General features: G+C 49.0%; 1 protein-coding gene across 2 annotated transcripts in view; it reads left to right on the top strand.

Annotated features, from left to right (window-relative positions):
- Positions 1 to 15,332, top strand: part of PNPLA2 (patatin like domain 2, triacylglycerol lipase) — a 30,843-nt gene extending 15,511 nt beyond the window's left edge. For both annotated transcript variants that reach the window (XM_071761591.1, XM_071761590.1), the window contains exons 2-9: positions 998 to 1,230; positions 1,411 to 1,476; positions 5,277 to 5,486; positions 7,091 to 7,151; positions 7,975 to 8,148; positions 8,501 to 8,633; positions 9,341 to 9,463; positions 10,207 to 15,332. In XM_071761591.1, the coding sequence (XP_071617692.1) occupies positions 998 to 1,230; positions 1,411 to 1,476; positions 5,277 to 5,486; positions 7,091 to 7,151; positions 7,975 to 8,148; positions 8,501 to 8,633; positions 9,341 to 9,463; positions 10,207 to 10,474 (1,268 nt within the window). In that variant the 3' untranslated portion in view covers positions 10,475 to 15,332. The remainder of the gene's footprint in view (positions 1 to 997; positions 1,231 to 1,410; positions 1,477 to 5,276; positions 5,487 to 7,090; positions 7,152 to 7,974; positions 8,149 to 8,500; positions 8,634 to 9,340; positions 9,464 to 10,206) is intronic.
- Positions 15,333 to 15,355: the final 23 nt, after the last annotated feature.

The raw sequence follows: 15,355 nt of genomic DNA on the forward strand, positions 1-15,355 counted from the left end.
AACTTCAGTTTGATTGGAGAGAAGTCTTGATTTATGAAATCATGTCTATTTTCTCCTGGTTCCCTTCATTCTCCCCATGTGTACCTTTCTCTTGGGCCCGGGGGGCAGTGATTCCTCAGTATTTGGGGTCACCATGGTGAGGAGATGTGTGTGGAGCAGCAGTCACTGTGTGCAAAGGGGACCAGGCTGGGGGCTGTGGGTTTGGCTGGGGTTGATGGTTTGGTTTGGTTTTCTCTCATCCCTCCTTTCCCATTGCAGAACCCTGATGCTCTTTCCAGATCAGGTTCCCAGGGACTGGGATGATGGGATGTCTCTTCTCCTGGGTCACTGTGTGAAGGGGTACAGCAGACATGACCTCCTGAATCCTGCTTGCCCTCAGGTCCTGATTTAGTGCTGTGGGATCAGCCAGGGAAGGGACAGACACCCAAGACATTGCAGATGGCCCCAAGCCACTGATTCCTCAGGGAACACAGTGTCTGTCTTGCTTCCCTGGGCTGGGACTGACATTCCCAGCAGGGCTGGGATCACTCATCTGGAAAGCACCAGCATTCCTCTTCACTGGCACTTTGGCTCACAAGCAGGTGACTGTTTTCATGCAAAGGTTTTTGTGGAAGATGTCTTGAAATGGATTTAGCCATCAGCTCAAAGTTCTTAAAGCACCTTCCTGCTTTTCTTTGTTGGTGTGTGTTGACACCAGCCCTGCAACGACCAGGGAAAGAGGATTGGCTGAAAATGGGTGAGGCTGTGGCCAAATTCATCTCATCTTCCCTGATTTTATAAAACATGTAAGGTGAGGGGAGCTTTCTGCTGTGAGAACTGAGGCAGCAGACTTGTGTGATGGGACTTCTGTAACACTGACCATAACACCCCCTTGTCTTGCCTTACCCAGCAGCTTCTGGGTAAAGCTGGGAATTGGGCTCTCCTGGGCCATAAAGGAGAAGGCTGGTTTTGCTAAGGTTTCCTGGGGTGATTTCTCTCTCTCTCTCTCTTGTTGCAGGTGAGGCTGGTGCCAGCATTATTCGAGTGTCAAAAGAAGCCCGGAAGAGGTTCTTGGGCCCCCTCCACCCATCTTTCAACTTGGTGAAAATAATTCGGATCTGCCTGTCCAAGACTGTGCCTGAGAATGGGCACGAGGTGGCAGGAGGACGTTTGGGTATTTCCCTCACCCGGGTCTCTGATGGAGAAAATGTCATCCTGTCAGACTTCCATTCCAAGGAGGAGCTGATCCAGGTGAACAGAAACTTTCTGCAGAGGGCTGGGCAGGAACTGCCTGTGGCAGTGTTTGGCTTCCAAAGGTCCTTAGAGACAGTGGGTAATTGTTAGCCTGGGCCAGTTTGGTGTTTCGAGGTGGCTGTTGGGCTCAGAAGGCTTTGATCTGCTTTTTACATTGTAGATCTCTTTCTCCCTCAGGCCTGTGTCTGCAGCACCTTCATCCCTGTCTACTGTGGGCTCATCCCCCCAACCCTGCGTGGAGTGGTAAGAAAGACTCATCACATGCTCCCTCATTAAATCGTGGGCTAATGAATCAGAAGGCAGAAATAGTGGTGCTCAGTTTTGGTAGTCTTACTGTCTGTCTGCTGGCAGCAAATAGCCTGGAGAAGCATGGGGGATCCTCAAATAAAGCTCCCAGCAGTGGATGTGCCTTCTTTCCTCTGCAGCTGGCTGTAAATGTCCCAAACATCAGAGGATTTACATGAGAGCACTGTACAGCAACCTGGGCCAGTCCTGACTGACTCAGCAGATGATTCTCCTGGCTGCTTGGTACAATGCTTTCTGTTACTGAGGCCCCAGTGCTCTGCAGGTGGAAAGAACTGGGGTCCAGAACAGAAATCCTGAGTATAGTTCCTCTCCCATGTGCCTGATGCTTTCTGTGGGGTTTTAACTAGTGGTGCTGCTACCTCTCTCTCTCTTCCGTGGACTTCTTCTTGTCCTTCTTGTTTTTCTCCCTGCTACAGCTTTCTTTAACATCCTGTCCAAGGCCAACCAGAGCAATTTCTCCCTTCTGTATTTGGGTATTAAAACCAAAAACATCTGAAAGCTGTGCAGAGCTGGAATGTCTCTGTATATTGCAGTCATACTTAAAGGCCTCAGTTGAGCTTGGACTTCCCCTGTGTTTCACAGGTGCACATTAAATAAAGTGTAAAAAAAAAATAATACATTCATGTGCACATTAAAAAGCAACTTGCAAACTAAATAATCAAAAGAGAGAACTGCCATTAATGTATGGTTTCCCATAAGTGATGGCATGGCATCAGGTCTGCTCCCATTGCTGGTTGTGTCCTAAAAGTGAGGTCAGGTTTGCTCCTGCATCCAGTATCCAACTTGGCTGCTTTGGGCTTGTGCAAACATGGGCAGGGAAATGACGTAGCAGAAATGTCCAATGTCCACCCCTCAGACAGGGGACAGGGTCAGTCATGGCTTGGCATTTGCTCAAAAGCTGCAGGCAGGGGTTTTGTGGGGCATAACAGTGTTTCTTGCTAATACCTCTTTGGGGGTTGTTGAGCTCAGTGTGGATCAGGTCCCAAAATTCCAGCACTGAGTATGTCATCAGTGTTGCTGCAATGTGCCCTGGGGGTGGCTGCTCATGGCAAGATCCCTTCTGGGCAAAGGTGGGGAGCAAGGGAGATGAGGAAATTAATTTCTACCTCTTCTCTGGAAAATCATGGCTCTGAAGGGAGACTGGGGAGGGGAGAGGTTAAATGAGGTTAGGAATGAGCCTGGGAAAAGGCTTTAAAACAGGACTGCATGTTTCCTAGCATGCCTGTGATCCCAGGCAGACTGACAGGCCTGGCAGGAGGACCAGTTTGGAAGGTAATATGATTGTGTGCAGGATGTAAAGTCCCTATTCCACCTTTCTTCTCATTTTTTTTTCCAGTGTTTGCTTCTCTCAGCTGGAGTTACCTGTATAGAATGGATGATGAGGATGGGTGGAAGGAGTTAGGAAAAAAAGAATTCTCAAATACTGAGAAATGAAGAGGTCTTTAACTGACCTGACAAGTCCTGTGCCAGCTGTGAAGTGTCTGGCAGGATGGATCCCTAACAAGGCTCAGGGAATGTCAGTTCATGGCAGGGAGGGGGAGAATGTAAGGGACACTGGACACCCCAGAGCTGACCCCAATCCATGAACCATCCCCAAAAGCTGCTGCTGCTCATGCTGCAGGCTCCAGGCTTTGTGCTGATAGGGCCTTTGAGAGGGGGCTGAGGGGTCCTTACTCTTGGGTCAGGCAAGTCCAGAGAAGTGGTGGCTGATCTTGAGTAAGGAGTGGTACTCAGCATTGCTTGGGGAATGGTGGAGCAGAGAGCAGGGTCTCCCCATGGGTATTCCTAGATTTCCATGCCCTTGGAAGGCCTTGTCTGTCAGCCTTCCTGTGGTTAAGCCTTCTTTCCCCATGGCACGGGCTCACTCGTGCTGCCACCCTCAGGGAAATGATGTTTGTGCATCATGGCTGAAAGAACCTTGTTGGTTAAGTAGCCAGGACACGGCTCCATCCTTTTTAAACCAAGTGTGTGCCTGGCACTGTGCTGCCTGCTGTCCTCTTGTGGCTCTTGTCATGCTCTCCTGCTTGCAGAGGGAGTCAGCCAGATGTGTCCAGCTGTGCCTCTGCTGGCTTTGTGGCCAGATGAGGGGGACATGATGACAACGACTCTTTGCTCTGGTGGCTTTTGGCTTAAAGAAAGCTGATGCCCACTTTAAAAGGGGGCAGAAGTTCAACTGATTCTTGGCATCTAGCAACCAAGCTGAGTGTTCTGTTTCCAGCAGGGTGTCCTTGAGTTTAATCTATCCCATCCCTCTGCTTGCTTCATTGCACAAAGCCAGGCAGTGCAGGAGTCACTAACCATGGCTGTCTGGATACTGTGTTTGGTGAACAGCCCCTGAGAGAAGGGTGCAGAGCTCTGTGCTGCTCCAGCCTGCAGCTGCAGTCACAGGACAGACACCTCCCTTCAGCCTCTTTAGTTTGCCCTGGAGAAACCTGCTGTGCCCCAGTCCACTCTGCCCCTGGTACCTTGCTGAGAGCTGGCTTCCTGTGGCTGAATTTCCTTGCTTTCAGCTCAAGAGCCCAAGAACTGTTCTTCAGGCTCAGAGGAGCTGCTTGAAGAGTTGTTTGCCTGACTGCCATCCAGAGCAAGAGAGAGCAGAGTGCTAAGCACCCTCCAGAAACAGCAGCTGGCATTTCCCTAGGTATTGTGCAGCAAAAGGCTGATGTCTGTGGTCAGACAAGGCAAAGCATGGCACAGATCAGAGTACCCCCTCCTCTGAGCAGCACTCCATGCTTTCCTGAGTTCAATTTCTGACAGCTCAGCTCCTCATCCAGTACCTCTGAAGGATATTACAGCTGCTGCTGGTTTTGGGGCTGTGTACCTCCTGAGGATGATTGCCATTTGAACTTGTCCAGAGGGAAGGGTTCCAGGCACCCAATGGCAGCATCAACCCTGCTACAAAATCAGCAGGACTCTGAGGTTCACAAGATTTGTTCCTCTGCAAAGATCTCAGATTCCCTGCCCTTTTGGCTTGACCAGCATCTCCTTTCTTTCACCCTCTGCGTGTTGCTTTGCTCTGCCAAGGACCTGTGATAGGGATTGTGTTGCTCCACTTCTTTCTTGTGCAATTATGGCACTTTTAGGAGTACTTTGGGCTGAGTACACGCTGCTGGGGTTGCTCTTCCTCGAGAGTGACGCAAATGTATTTATGGCACATGGTACAGAACACTCTTAGAAGAGTCAGGAGCAAACCCCAAGTCCCTTATCACACCACAGCAAGCAGATTTCAAATGTGTGTGTGTGTGTTGGGCTTGCTGCTTGATAAGCCTGCTAGCAACAAATCAGCTGGCTTTACTCTTAGTTTAACTCTTAGTTTACTCTTAACCCACCAGTGGGGAACGTGTGTCTGAGCTTTTTTGTTATAAACACAAGTGGAAAATGGCCCCATGTTGCAGTGTGACAGTTTAGATCAGTGCTAACTTGCACTACGTGGGGTTTTAGGTGAGTCAAATTATTTCACTGGGCAGCAGTCAGAGCCCCCCAGGAGATGTGAGCAGTCAGAGAAGGGGATGTGCCTTTCCCATTGAACACTGGTAACCAACAAACACTTTGCCATGGGAAGAAAGGCTGGAGCAAGAGGGTAGTACAGACAACACAGAGGTGCTATTGCAGTGCTGGTAGATGTACTGTTCCCTTCCCAGGTTGTTGGCACAAAGAGGAATGAACAGGGGCACAGGGTGAAAGAGCAGCTGCACCCGTTACAGGACTGACGGATGCTGAATTTGTTTCCATTGCAGAGATATGTGGATGGAGGGATTTCTGACAACCTGCCCCGCTATGAGCTGAAGAACACCATCACAGTGTCTCCATTTTCAGGGGAGAGTGATATCTGTCCCCGGGACAGCTCCACAAACATGCACGAGCTGAGAGTCACCAACACAAGCATCCAGTTCAACCTTCGCAACCTCTACCGCCTCTCCAAGGCTCTGTTCCCCCCGGAGCCCCAGGTCAGAGTTCTGGCAGCACCACAGCCTGGGGAGGGTGGGAAGGCACTCGAGACACTCAGTGTTCCAGTCACTGCTTGGGGTTTTTTTTTGTCTTGCTTGTTTTTTAACCTTGACATCAGTCACTCGGTGGCTTGGCAAAGCTTGACCATCTGCCCAAGGTTGTGGAGGGAGGTCGCTTGGTTTTCTTTTGCTATCAGGAGATCTGGAATGAAGGTGGTAGCAGCTGCTTGGAAAGTATTTCCATGTGACTCTCTCTAGCGTGGTGTTTGCCAAGAATTGAGGCTCACATGTAAACAGGGATGTATCAGCCATTGGAAGAGGTATCCTCTAGAGTTTTAAGGTCATAGAATCATAGAATCCTAGGGGTTGGAAGGGCCCTGGAAAGATCATCTAGTCCAACCCCCCCTGCCAGAGCAGGGCCCCCTAGAGTACATCCCCTAGGAATGTGTCCAGGTGGGTTTTGAATGTCTCCAGTGAAGGAGACTCCACAACCCCCCTGGGCAGCCTGTTCCAGGGCTCTGTCACCCTTACAGTAAAAAAATTTTTTCTGATATTCAACTTGAACCTCCTATGCTCCAATTTACACCCATTACCCCTTGTCCTATCACTGGTCACCACTGAGAAAAGCCTAACTCCATCTCCCTGACACTCACCCCTTACATATTTGAAAACATTGATGAGGTCACCCCTCAGTCTCCTTTTCTCCAAACTAAAGAGACCCAGCTCCCTCAGCCTTTCCTCATAAGGGAGATGTTCCACTCCCTTAATCATCTCAGTAGCTCTGTGCTGGACTCTTTCAAGCACTTCCCTGTCCTTCTTGAACTGAGGGGCCCAGAACTGGACACAATACTCCAGGTGTGGCCTCACCAATGCAGAATAGAGGGGGAGGAGAACCTCTCTTGACCTACTAACCACACCCTTTCTAATGCACCCCAGGATGCCATTGGCCTTCTTGGCCACAAGGGCACATTGCTGGCTCATGGGCATCTTCTTGTCTACCAGGACCCCCAGGTCTCTTTCACCTACACTGCTCTCCAGCAGCTCAGCCCCCAGCCTATACTGGGACATGGTGTTGTTAAAGGTCAGGAGGGAAGTGCCAGGCTGAAGGCAGTGATGGTCTCCTGCAAAGTGCCAGTAGAGCAGGTGGCACTGCAGACAGCTCTCCTGCTTCTGAGCAAACAGGCTCAGGAAACCCTGGCATTTGGGCATGATGAACATGCATTCATGTGCTGAATTACTTGGACACGTTTTCCTGTGACCCCTCTTTATCTGCAAATGCAGTGGCTCTGCCTGGCATCTGCTGGAAAGTATTCTGGGCTGCCAACAGCAGCATCAGCTCTGTCTGGAGGAATTAGTTGGCTATAACTCTCTGCTTGTTGTTAGGTAGGATTCCAGATGTCCCTTCCAATCCTTTTTATTCTGTGCTTCCCATATCCAATGTGTGCATGTTGTACTTCCCATTCTTGCTCCAACCCATGGGAAGAGCTGGCAAGGATGAGACTTGCTTTAGGAGTCAGGAGAATTCCCCTAAAGCCAGCACTGAGCTGTGTGTTTGCTGGGCTCCAACTAGCTGATCTCCAAGTGAATTTTTCCTGCCTTTCCAGGTGCTGCGGGATATGTGCAAGCAGGGCTACAGGGATGGACTGCACTTCCTGAAGAAGAATGGTAAAGAACTGGGGGTCTGGGGGTCTCACCTCTTCTGTAGGGCTTGGGGAGTGGGCTTTGAGGATACCCCGTGGTGGGTGCATATGAAAGAGGGAGCAGCAGAACTGAGGGAAGAGGAAATTCCCATTAGTCTGTTGCAGCTCTGGGAGGCAGAGGGGAAGTGGCCACTTCCCAGTGCATTGAGAGAACCACTAACACCAGAGTGGTGGCTTTGGCACAGCTGAGTATTGGAGTTACTTAGCCTGTGCTCAGTGCTACACCAACACACTTGTGAGGCACCGGTGCCATTTGGACCTCCTGCAGATCCCCTGCCCCTTTTTGTGTGCAACTCTGACCCAGCAGTGCTCAGCTCCTGGCAGCTTGGCACTACTGTTTCACTCCGTGGTGCAGCCCCTGGGCTTCCCTGGTGGAGCAGGGTGAGTGTGGGGGTTTGGTGCCATCTGGTGTCAGTTGTTAGCAGATCAGGGCCATCTGTGTTCGTTCTGTGATGGGTGCTTTACCTGCACCTGTGTTGGAGGATTAAGCTGCAGCAGGGAAATTTTACCTGCAAGATTGGGAACTGTCAGATTATAGCAACAAAACTCTGCTAAACAGCACCCTGCAGTCAGTATCAAAGGGGGAAAGTTAGAATTGATGGTGGGGAAGGAGAGGATGGTGGGGAAAGTGAGGTTCCTAACTCATTATTGTCAGCATTACAGTAGATATAAGGAAAAGGGGCTGTGTGTCATCCTTGGCTGCCTGAGGGAGGCTGGGGGGAACACCAAGCACTAAAGGCCAGGCAGGCAGCTGGGTTGTGTCCTTATGGTTTCACTTCTCTGCTCAGGTCTCCTCAATCTTCATCGTCCAAGTCCTCCCCGTCCTCTCCTGGCTATAGAAGCCCCCCCAGAAGAGAAAAAAGAGGATGAAAAAGCACCTGAGGACCAACTGGAGGACAATACTGCTCTTGCTGTTGTTGAAGAGCATATCTTTGAACACTTGCCTCCCAGACTGAACCAAGGTATGACCCAAAGCCCAGACAATCTTTCTGTGCTGCCTGGGCCACTTCAGAGAATTTCTGGGATGTGGGTGTTGCCTGTGGCTGAGCTGGGGGGATTGAACCTGGAACCTGCTGATGGTTGGATGGTGGTGTGGAGACTTCTGCGTGGTAAGGAGAGGAGGGCATCTTCATTCTCACTCTTTTGGGAGTCTGATAAAACTGAGAGCTGCTGGAATAAGTGTGCTCAGTTAATTACTGCCCTGAGCAAGACTTCCTGAAGAAGTGAAAGGTGGGAGAGAGTAGACAACAGGCTGGGTAACTTCTGGGGTACGAGAAGGAAGGGGGATTCAGCCATGTTCCTTTCTGTCTTCAGCTCTTCTGGAGGCTTGTGCTGAGAGAAAAAGTTTCTTGGCTGGTATCAGCAACATGCTGCCTATACGTGTGGCCACAGCAATGATGTTCCCCTATATGCTGCCTCTGGAGTCTGCAGTTTCCTTCACTGTCAGGTAGGGCTTCTGCTGCTTCCTCTGTGGATTTCTGACTGGTGCAACCAAGTGTTTGATGTAGCTGGTGGGGCATAAATGGAGAAGGGACAGAGCATAGAATCCTCCCTAGGAGGGAAGTGTTCCTGCCACTTACCAGACTGATGGGAAGAAGGAGCAAACAAACAAAACTCTTTACCTTCATGTGCCATTTAGCTACAGCTTGAAGAAAGATGGCTGTGTGCTGCAACTTGCAATAGGAAATGGTGATGGATTTTGGAGCCTGAAGAAGAGAGGCTGCTGAACTGGGAATGCAGGGATTAAAGTCAGAACCACACAAGGGGAGGTTCTTTTCTGGAGCAAGGGGTAGAGTAGTCACAGTGATTTCCAGCTCTACACCTACATGTCAAGGAAGACAGGTCTGTCAGACTGCTGTACAAAGTAACCTATGAAAAGTTTCTGGAAGGAGATTGTGATAGAAAGGCTTTGAAAAAAAAAACCAAACAACTTTCCAGATCTGAAAACAGATGAAAGATATGGCAAGTGCAGACAAAAACATGTAATGAGTTCCTGGGCTGTTTTAAGTCTTTACTACATTTCCACCTTAATTCTATGAATGATATTGTGTCACTAAAAATAATGAGTAACCATTGATAGGAGGCAAAACTGGAATTATTTCCATCCTGTCCTTTGTGTGGGCCTACTAATGGTTGTCTCTTGCCTCTTCCCAGGCTGCTGGAATGGCTCCCAGATATCCCTGAGGATATTAGATGGATGAGGGAGCAGATGACTGAAATCTGCAACTATCTTGTGAAGAAAGCCAAGAAGAAACTGGGCAGCCACCTTTCAGCCAGGTATTTCTGCTTTTCTTCACAGCACATTTCTGGAGGAGCCCTCCAGCACCCTTTCCACCCTTAGCACAGAGGAAGCAGAGCACAAATTTTCCTGAAGGATTTACTGCCCCATTTAAACCACAGATCTGGTCCATGGTCTCTTGGCTTCAGTAACTGCTGGGATAGACTCAGCACATGGTCTCTTTTCTTCCCATTGCAGGGCAGACCCTACATGAAGCAGTTTACTTAGAGCAATAGGGCAGAAGATGGGGGTCTAATTAAAACTAGACATGAGCTTATTCCATGTCTGCTCCCTGTAGAAGACAGGTGTTTGTCAGTGTGGAATTTACTGGCCCAGGGTCCCCTAAAGTTCCTTCTAAGAGCTCCTTGCATCCAAAAGACCTTTTCTGCCTTGAGATCTAGGCCTGGTTTAGGGTGGGGGAGGCATTAGGGTGGCCAGGAAGCACTGGAGGGTGTCCAGATGAGAGTGCTTTGGGTCTGTGTGTGTTTCTGAGCTGAGCTCCTTGCAGTAGGCCCTGGCAAGACTGTTGCTTGGCTGACAAAAGGAAGGTGCTGTGATCCAGATCCTAACACCAGGGGGTGATTCTTACCCAAGAGAAGTGAGGGGAAAATGGGAGATGGAGTTCATCTGAGCCCCTGCAGTCAGCAGCAGAGCAGAACAGCTCTGTGCTGATGGAGCTGTGCTCTGGTGACCCTCTCAAGCCTTCCCACCTACTGATTCTTTGCATCTGTTTCCCTCCCAGGCTTTACTACCACTTTGAGCTGGGAGGACCCCAGAGCCTGCCACTTTCTCCTGCCCCAGTCTGTGGTGAAGCACTGCCTGTGTGGATGAGGAGCAGCCGTTCCCTGTCGGACGTGATGCTGAAGTGGGAGGAATACCAGCGGCAGCTGATGCTGGGCCTGCTCTGCATCAACGTGGACATGCAGGCCTCCCTCTTCCCTAAGGAAGGCTTTCAGCTCAAGCTGCCACCCCTAGACTGTGCAAAAAAAGAGTGCCTGCCACTCTTCTGAGCCTGCTGCCACGAGGGGATGAGGGTGGGTGAGGAGGGGAGCAGAGACAGGGTGGGACCAGTCTCATCCCTCAGCAGCAGGGCTGCCCTGTTCTCATCAATATGCTGCAAAGGAGATTTCCCCAGCCAGCATGGAGCTGCTGGAATTGACTGGAGCCATTTGTTACCCACTGGGCCAGGCAAGGGATCTCTGTTCAAAGGCACACATGGGCTGATACCTTGCTCTACCTTGCTCTAGATGCTAACCCAGCTGGGCTTTCCCAGATAATGCACTTTGAATTGCCATTGGCTTTTTACTGTCAGATAATCACAATGCAGAAGATGCTCTCAAGTTCATCCAGCTTTTAGCTTCCTTTGTTTTTTAGAGCATGAGTCTCGTTTTTTTCTTAAATCATCTGACACCCCTTAGCTCTCATTGCTACTGAAAAATGAAGTAGTAGCCTCTTGCCAAACCATTTTTCTCATGGCTTGCAAAACTCTTGACTTTCTTCTTTGCTGAAGTTCTTTCCTGTATCCCTTGAATGCATCTCCACTGGAAGCCAGAGCTGGCCCTGGTACAGACTGCACTGGGACTGCAGAAATGTAGAAAAGTTATGCATTTACTCTGATTCATGTTGTCAAGATCTCTCCCCCCCCTTTTTTTTTTTATTTTTTTCCACTCTTGGAACTTCTGCAGCTTGACCTCTGAGCATTAAGTCATTGAGCTTATTTTAAAGAGGTAATTTAAAGAGTTGGAGGGTTTTTTGAGGGAAACACTGAGTGTGAGGCCCCATTCCTCTCACTGTGAATGGAATTAGTGTGGGGTTGCCCTGGAAAAGGCTAAGCTTGGCTGTCTTAGGATCAGCTTAACAGCTGAAGTACTGTGGATTGCTTGTAGGAAGGAGAGACTCTGTAGGGGATGTTGTTTGTCAGAGCTTTGTGGTGGAATGAAACAGCAAGTGCTGGGGAAGTGGCAGTCTCAGACCAGGAGTCAAGATTTTGCCCCTTGAGGGACCACACAACTGGAGGAAATTCCAAGTGGGTGATACAGAAGGGATCTCCTGCCAAAACAGGGCTTGGTTCTGTCCCTTTTGCTTGAAGGGTTTGGACATGGAGGCTTTGGAGTGGGGAGAATGTAGGGGTGTAGCTGTGTCAGCCTCACACTACAGCTCTGCAGTGACAGGAGGAGGAGATGGGGAAGTGAGGAGTGCACATGCAGCCTGCTTGGAAAACCTACACTTGTCTTGTCCCTTAAGTGTCCCTTAAGCTTAGGGGGGCTGTAGCAGGGCAGGACTTGGCCTTGTAAGGTGCTGCCTTCTCAGGGGTGGTCTGGATGTGACTTTGCTTTCTTCAAAGGGTGAGATGTGGCTTCTTCAGGGGACTGCATGTGCTTAAGCTTAACTCCTCACACTGTGACACAGAACCTGGGATCTTTTTCTGCAGCATCCCAATGCTGCCTGAGGTGTCTTCTACCTCTGTGAGCACAGACAGAGGCCAACACAAACATCTTGGCTTTGCTGGGGAGCAGGATGGGATTATCTGAAGCCGATTGTGGGTGGAATAGTGATTTATAAAAGACCCTCTTTTTCACCTTTGATTTAGAAGGGAAATTCTCCAGAGAGCTGGCAAAAGCAGTGAATTTGCTCAGGAGGCACAGGAGCAAGTAATGTGGGTGAGGTGGTGGGTGCTGCTTCCTACCAGCACAATCGTGCAGTGGGTGTGGGTTGGGGTGTTTGTGGTAGGGACTGTGATAAGCATCTGGGTTTTTCTGCAGTGGCACAGAGCTGTGAGGCAGCTGTGGTGCTGACAGACTGCCTGCCTGCCTGGGACACACCAGTACAAATACCAGCTGATGGTTTGGGCATCACCCTCCTGCCCTCCCTGCATCTCAGCACCCAGGTAACAGCCTGAGAGCTTCTGAACCCAGCCTGCACTCACACAGGCAGATTTAGTCCTCAGGTTCACATCCTTCATGCAATTAGGGAATGGGGAAGTGGCTACAGGAAGAGAAAAAAAAAAAATGGGAGGATTCTGAAAGCAGTGGATTGGGTTGTAGAAGAAGTCAGTGGTGGCTGCTGGGTGTGTACAGATCTCACTGGGGTGAACCAGCAAGAAGCTGCTGTCAGGGGAAGCTGAATGAATCTGATTGATGAAAGTTGGAATTGGTTAAAGGTGGTTTTTTTTGTGGCTTGCTGTGGGGTTCCATTTCTTCTGCTGACTTCTTTGGGGGGATGGGACAGCTGCTTAGTTTGCCAAATGCATCTCTCTTTTCCCTAATGCACAGAAAGCAACTGGGAAGGACATACAGATATTTAGTGGCAAGAAATGAGGATATTTCATCCAGAAGGAAAATGGGGAGCAAAGCTGCATGAGGAAAATGTTGTGCTCAGGAGCTGCTGCCCTTTTGACTCTGCCTTGTTTGTGTTAATACACGGGTGGAGAAAATGATGCAACTATTTTTTTATCCCTTCCTGGACTGGTAAAACCACTGAGTGATTATGTAAACCACTAAACTATGAAACAAAATTCTCTTGGCAAGAGAGTGCAATATGAAATTGCAGCTTGTCAATCTTATCCCCTGGATCTGTTCTCTCTTGCATCAGAATTGCCATGGCTGGTGCTGCTGCCTTCCAGTGGTCTGATCCAGAAGATCTGCTGGTTCTGGACTGTGCTTGTCAACCAACTAACCCCTGTGTCTGGTAAAATACCTGAGTTTCATTCTGTGTTTCACCTCAACTGTCACTTATTTTATTATATTGACCTCTCAAAGAGAAACTTTTGTACACTTCAAGCTAACCACAGCCCAAAGCCTGGCTTTAAATATAAATGTCTGAATCTTTGGGGAGGAAACTTCCCAAACTTGTGTTTTCTCTGTGCTGATTTGCAGGGTGTGAGCAGATACTGGGACAGCACCACTCTGTATTAACCCTTTCTGTGCCTGGTTTTATTCCCCAAGTGATGCAATGGCTGTTGTGTGATAGCTGGTTGGTTTTATAGAGTTAAACTCTGATAAAGGAACTGCAGCTCTGTCAAAAATATTCCAAGCTACCCTCCTCCTCCTGAAGAGAAATTTCATGCATTTGCTTTAAATTCATGCTGCTCATTCATTACAGATTGCAAAGAATGAGGAAAGCAGGAAAGGTCTTCTAGCCTGCTGATTCAGAAAAAGGGCTGTGGATGCTTTAAACTACAGTTTTATGTCACCCACTGCTGCTTTGTCTAGATCAGACTCCACTTCTTTGAAAACCTTGGAAACCTCTTGGTGGGCTCTCAGTTGGACCTGGAGGGGTTTATTGTGATAACCTTAGCTGAAGTTCTTTAACCCATTTTCCTACATGTTCCTTGTGGCATCTGCTGTTTTCTGTAGCAGCCATTCCCTTCTGCAGCAAAGGGAATCAAAAATCAAGCTGATTTTTGCAGCTTGGTGCCAGGGCCTGTCTGCTCTCCAGTATTCAGGGGCTGAGATCAGGTTCCTGGAGCAGGAGCTGCCCATGCAGTCCAGTTCCCCTCTCACATTCAGCCCTTCTTGTTGCCACTTTTTCATGTGAAAGGTCCACATTCAGGAATCCACTTTTTTTTCCCCCCTCCTTTCTGTGACAGAGATGCTGCTTTCTGCTTTTTAACAAGGCTGAGGTGAACTTCTTGTGCATCTGAGCAGCCCCAAGCTGTACAACCCTGCAGAGGGTTTGGTTGTTGTGTCCTTATCTGCTCCATGCTTCATAAGTCTGTCTGTGGGGTGGGTTTGGTTTGGTTTGCTGGCTGCCCTGTGGTTAATCATGCTGCAAGCTGGTTTTCCAGGGGTAGGAGAAAATGCTTCACTTCTTACCACTTTCTATAGGACTTACAAACTGTTTTCTCATGAATCCTTGGACTGTATTTGCTGTTCTGAGACTTGCAGGCACAAGAAATGATCAGCTGTCTGCAAGCACTGGGATATCACAAGTACTAACTGTATATTCCCCAGTGTTTTTGTCCTTTAAAAAAAAAAAAAAGAAATCCAACAATTTACTTCTTTCTCCCAGAGAGAAGCCCCCACTTTGCCTGAAGCAGTTGTGGAAGCAATAGCTGAAGCTCTGTGTGAATGTTTCCCATTTCTGCTAAACATCTGCTAGATGTGGTGGGTGGCAGGGCCAAGCCTTGCTGAGGCCAGAGGATCTTGCCAACTATTTTTTTTTCAAGCTTTGTTTCCTTATTCCCTCTAAATCAGAGAGAGACCAGACCAGACCTCCTCACCTCTCTGCCACGCCAGCCAGTTTGTCTGTGCCAAAAACACCCTGTGCCTTTACAGAGGGCTCTGTCCTGCCTGCCCTCTGTGTCCCTGTGGTCTTTGCCTTCCTGAATGCACCAGGACTTGTTCCTGGCTCCTCTTCCCCCTTCCCTGCCCTTTCCTCCTGGGAAGATGTTGCTGTGTTTCCAGCCTGCAGGCAGCTCCACTCGAGCAGCCTCTGACTGCTCCCATCTCAATCTGTGGGTCCCCATCAGCCTTCCTGCACAGGGAGGGGAAACCTCTGGTCCCAGTCACAGGAAATGTTAGAAATATAACTTTGAAATAAAACCCAAGGGTTTCCTCTTGAAAACAGGCATCTAACCCAGCTCTTGGAGCTCACTCTGCTGCTGTAACCTTAAGCACCCGTGGAGATCCTGTGGGAGTTACTGGTGTCACAGTAGCTGCTAGACCAGCAGTAGTACCCTCAAGTCATGTATTTACACAGCAATGTCACTAAATAGTGTTCACAGTCACTTTAATAGTTCAGTATTAAATTGTTAAATGCTTTTTGCCCACCTGTTTCTTTTTTTTTTTTTTTCTAATTTTTGCTGGAGAAAATGTAACTATTTATTTTGGCAGAAATACACCTTCTAATAAAAACTTTCTCACTATACTTACCTGGCTGTGGTAGGTGGC

Source organism: Heliangelus exortis, chromosome 18 (genome assembly GCF_036169615.1).
Source record: "Heliangelus exortis chromosome 18, bHelExo1.hap1, whole genome shotgun sequence".
Classification (NCBI taxonomy): domain Eukaryota; kingdom Metazoa; phylum Chordata; class Aves; order Apodiformes; family Trochilidae; genus Heliangelus; species Heliangelus exortis.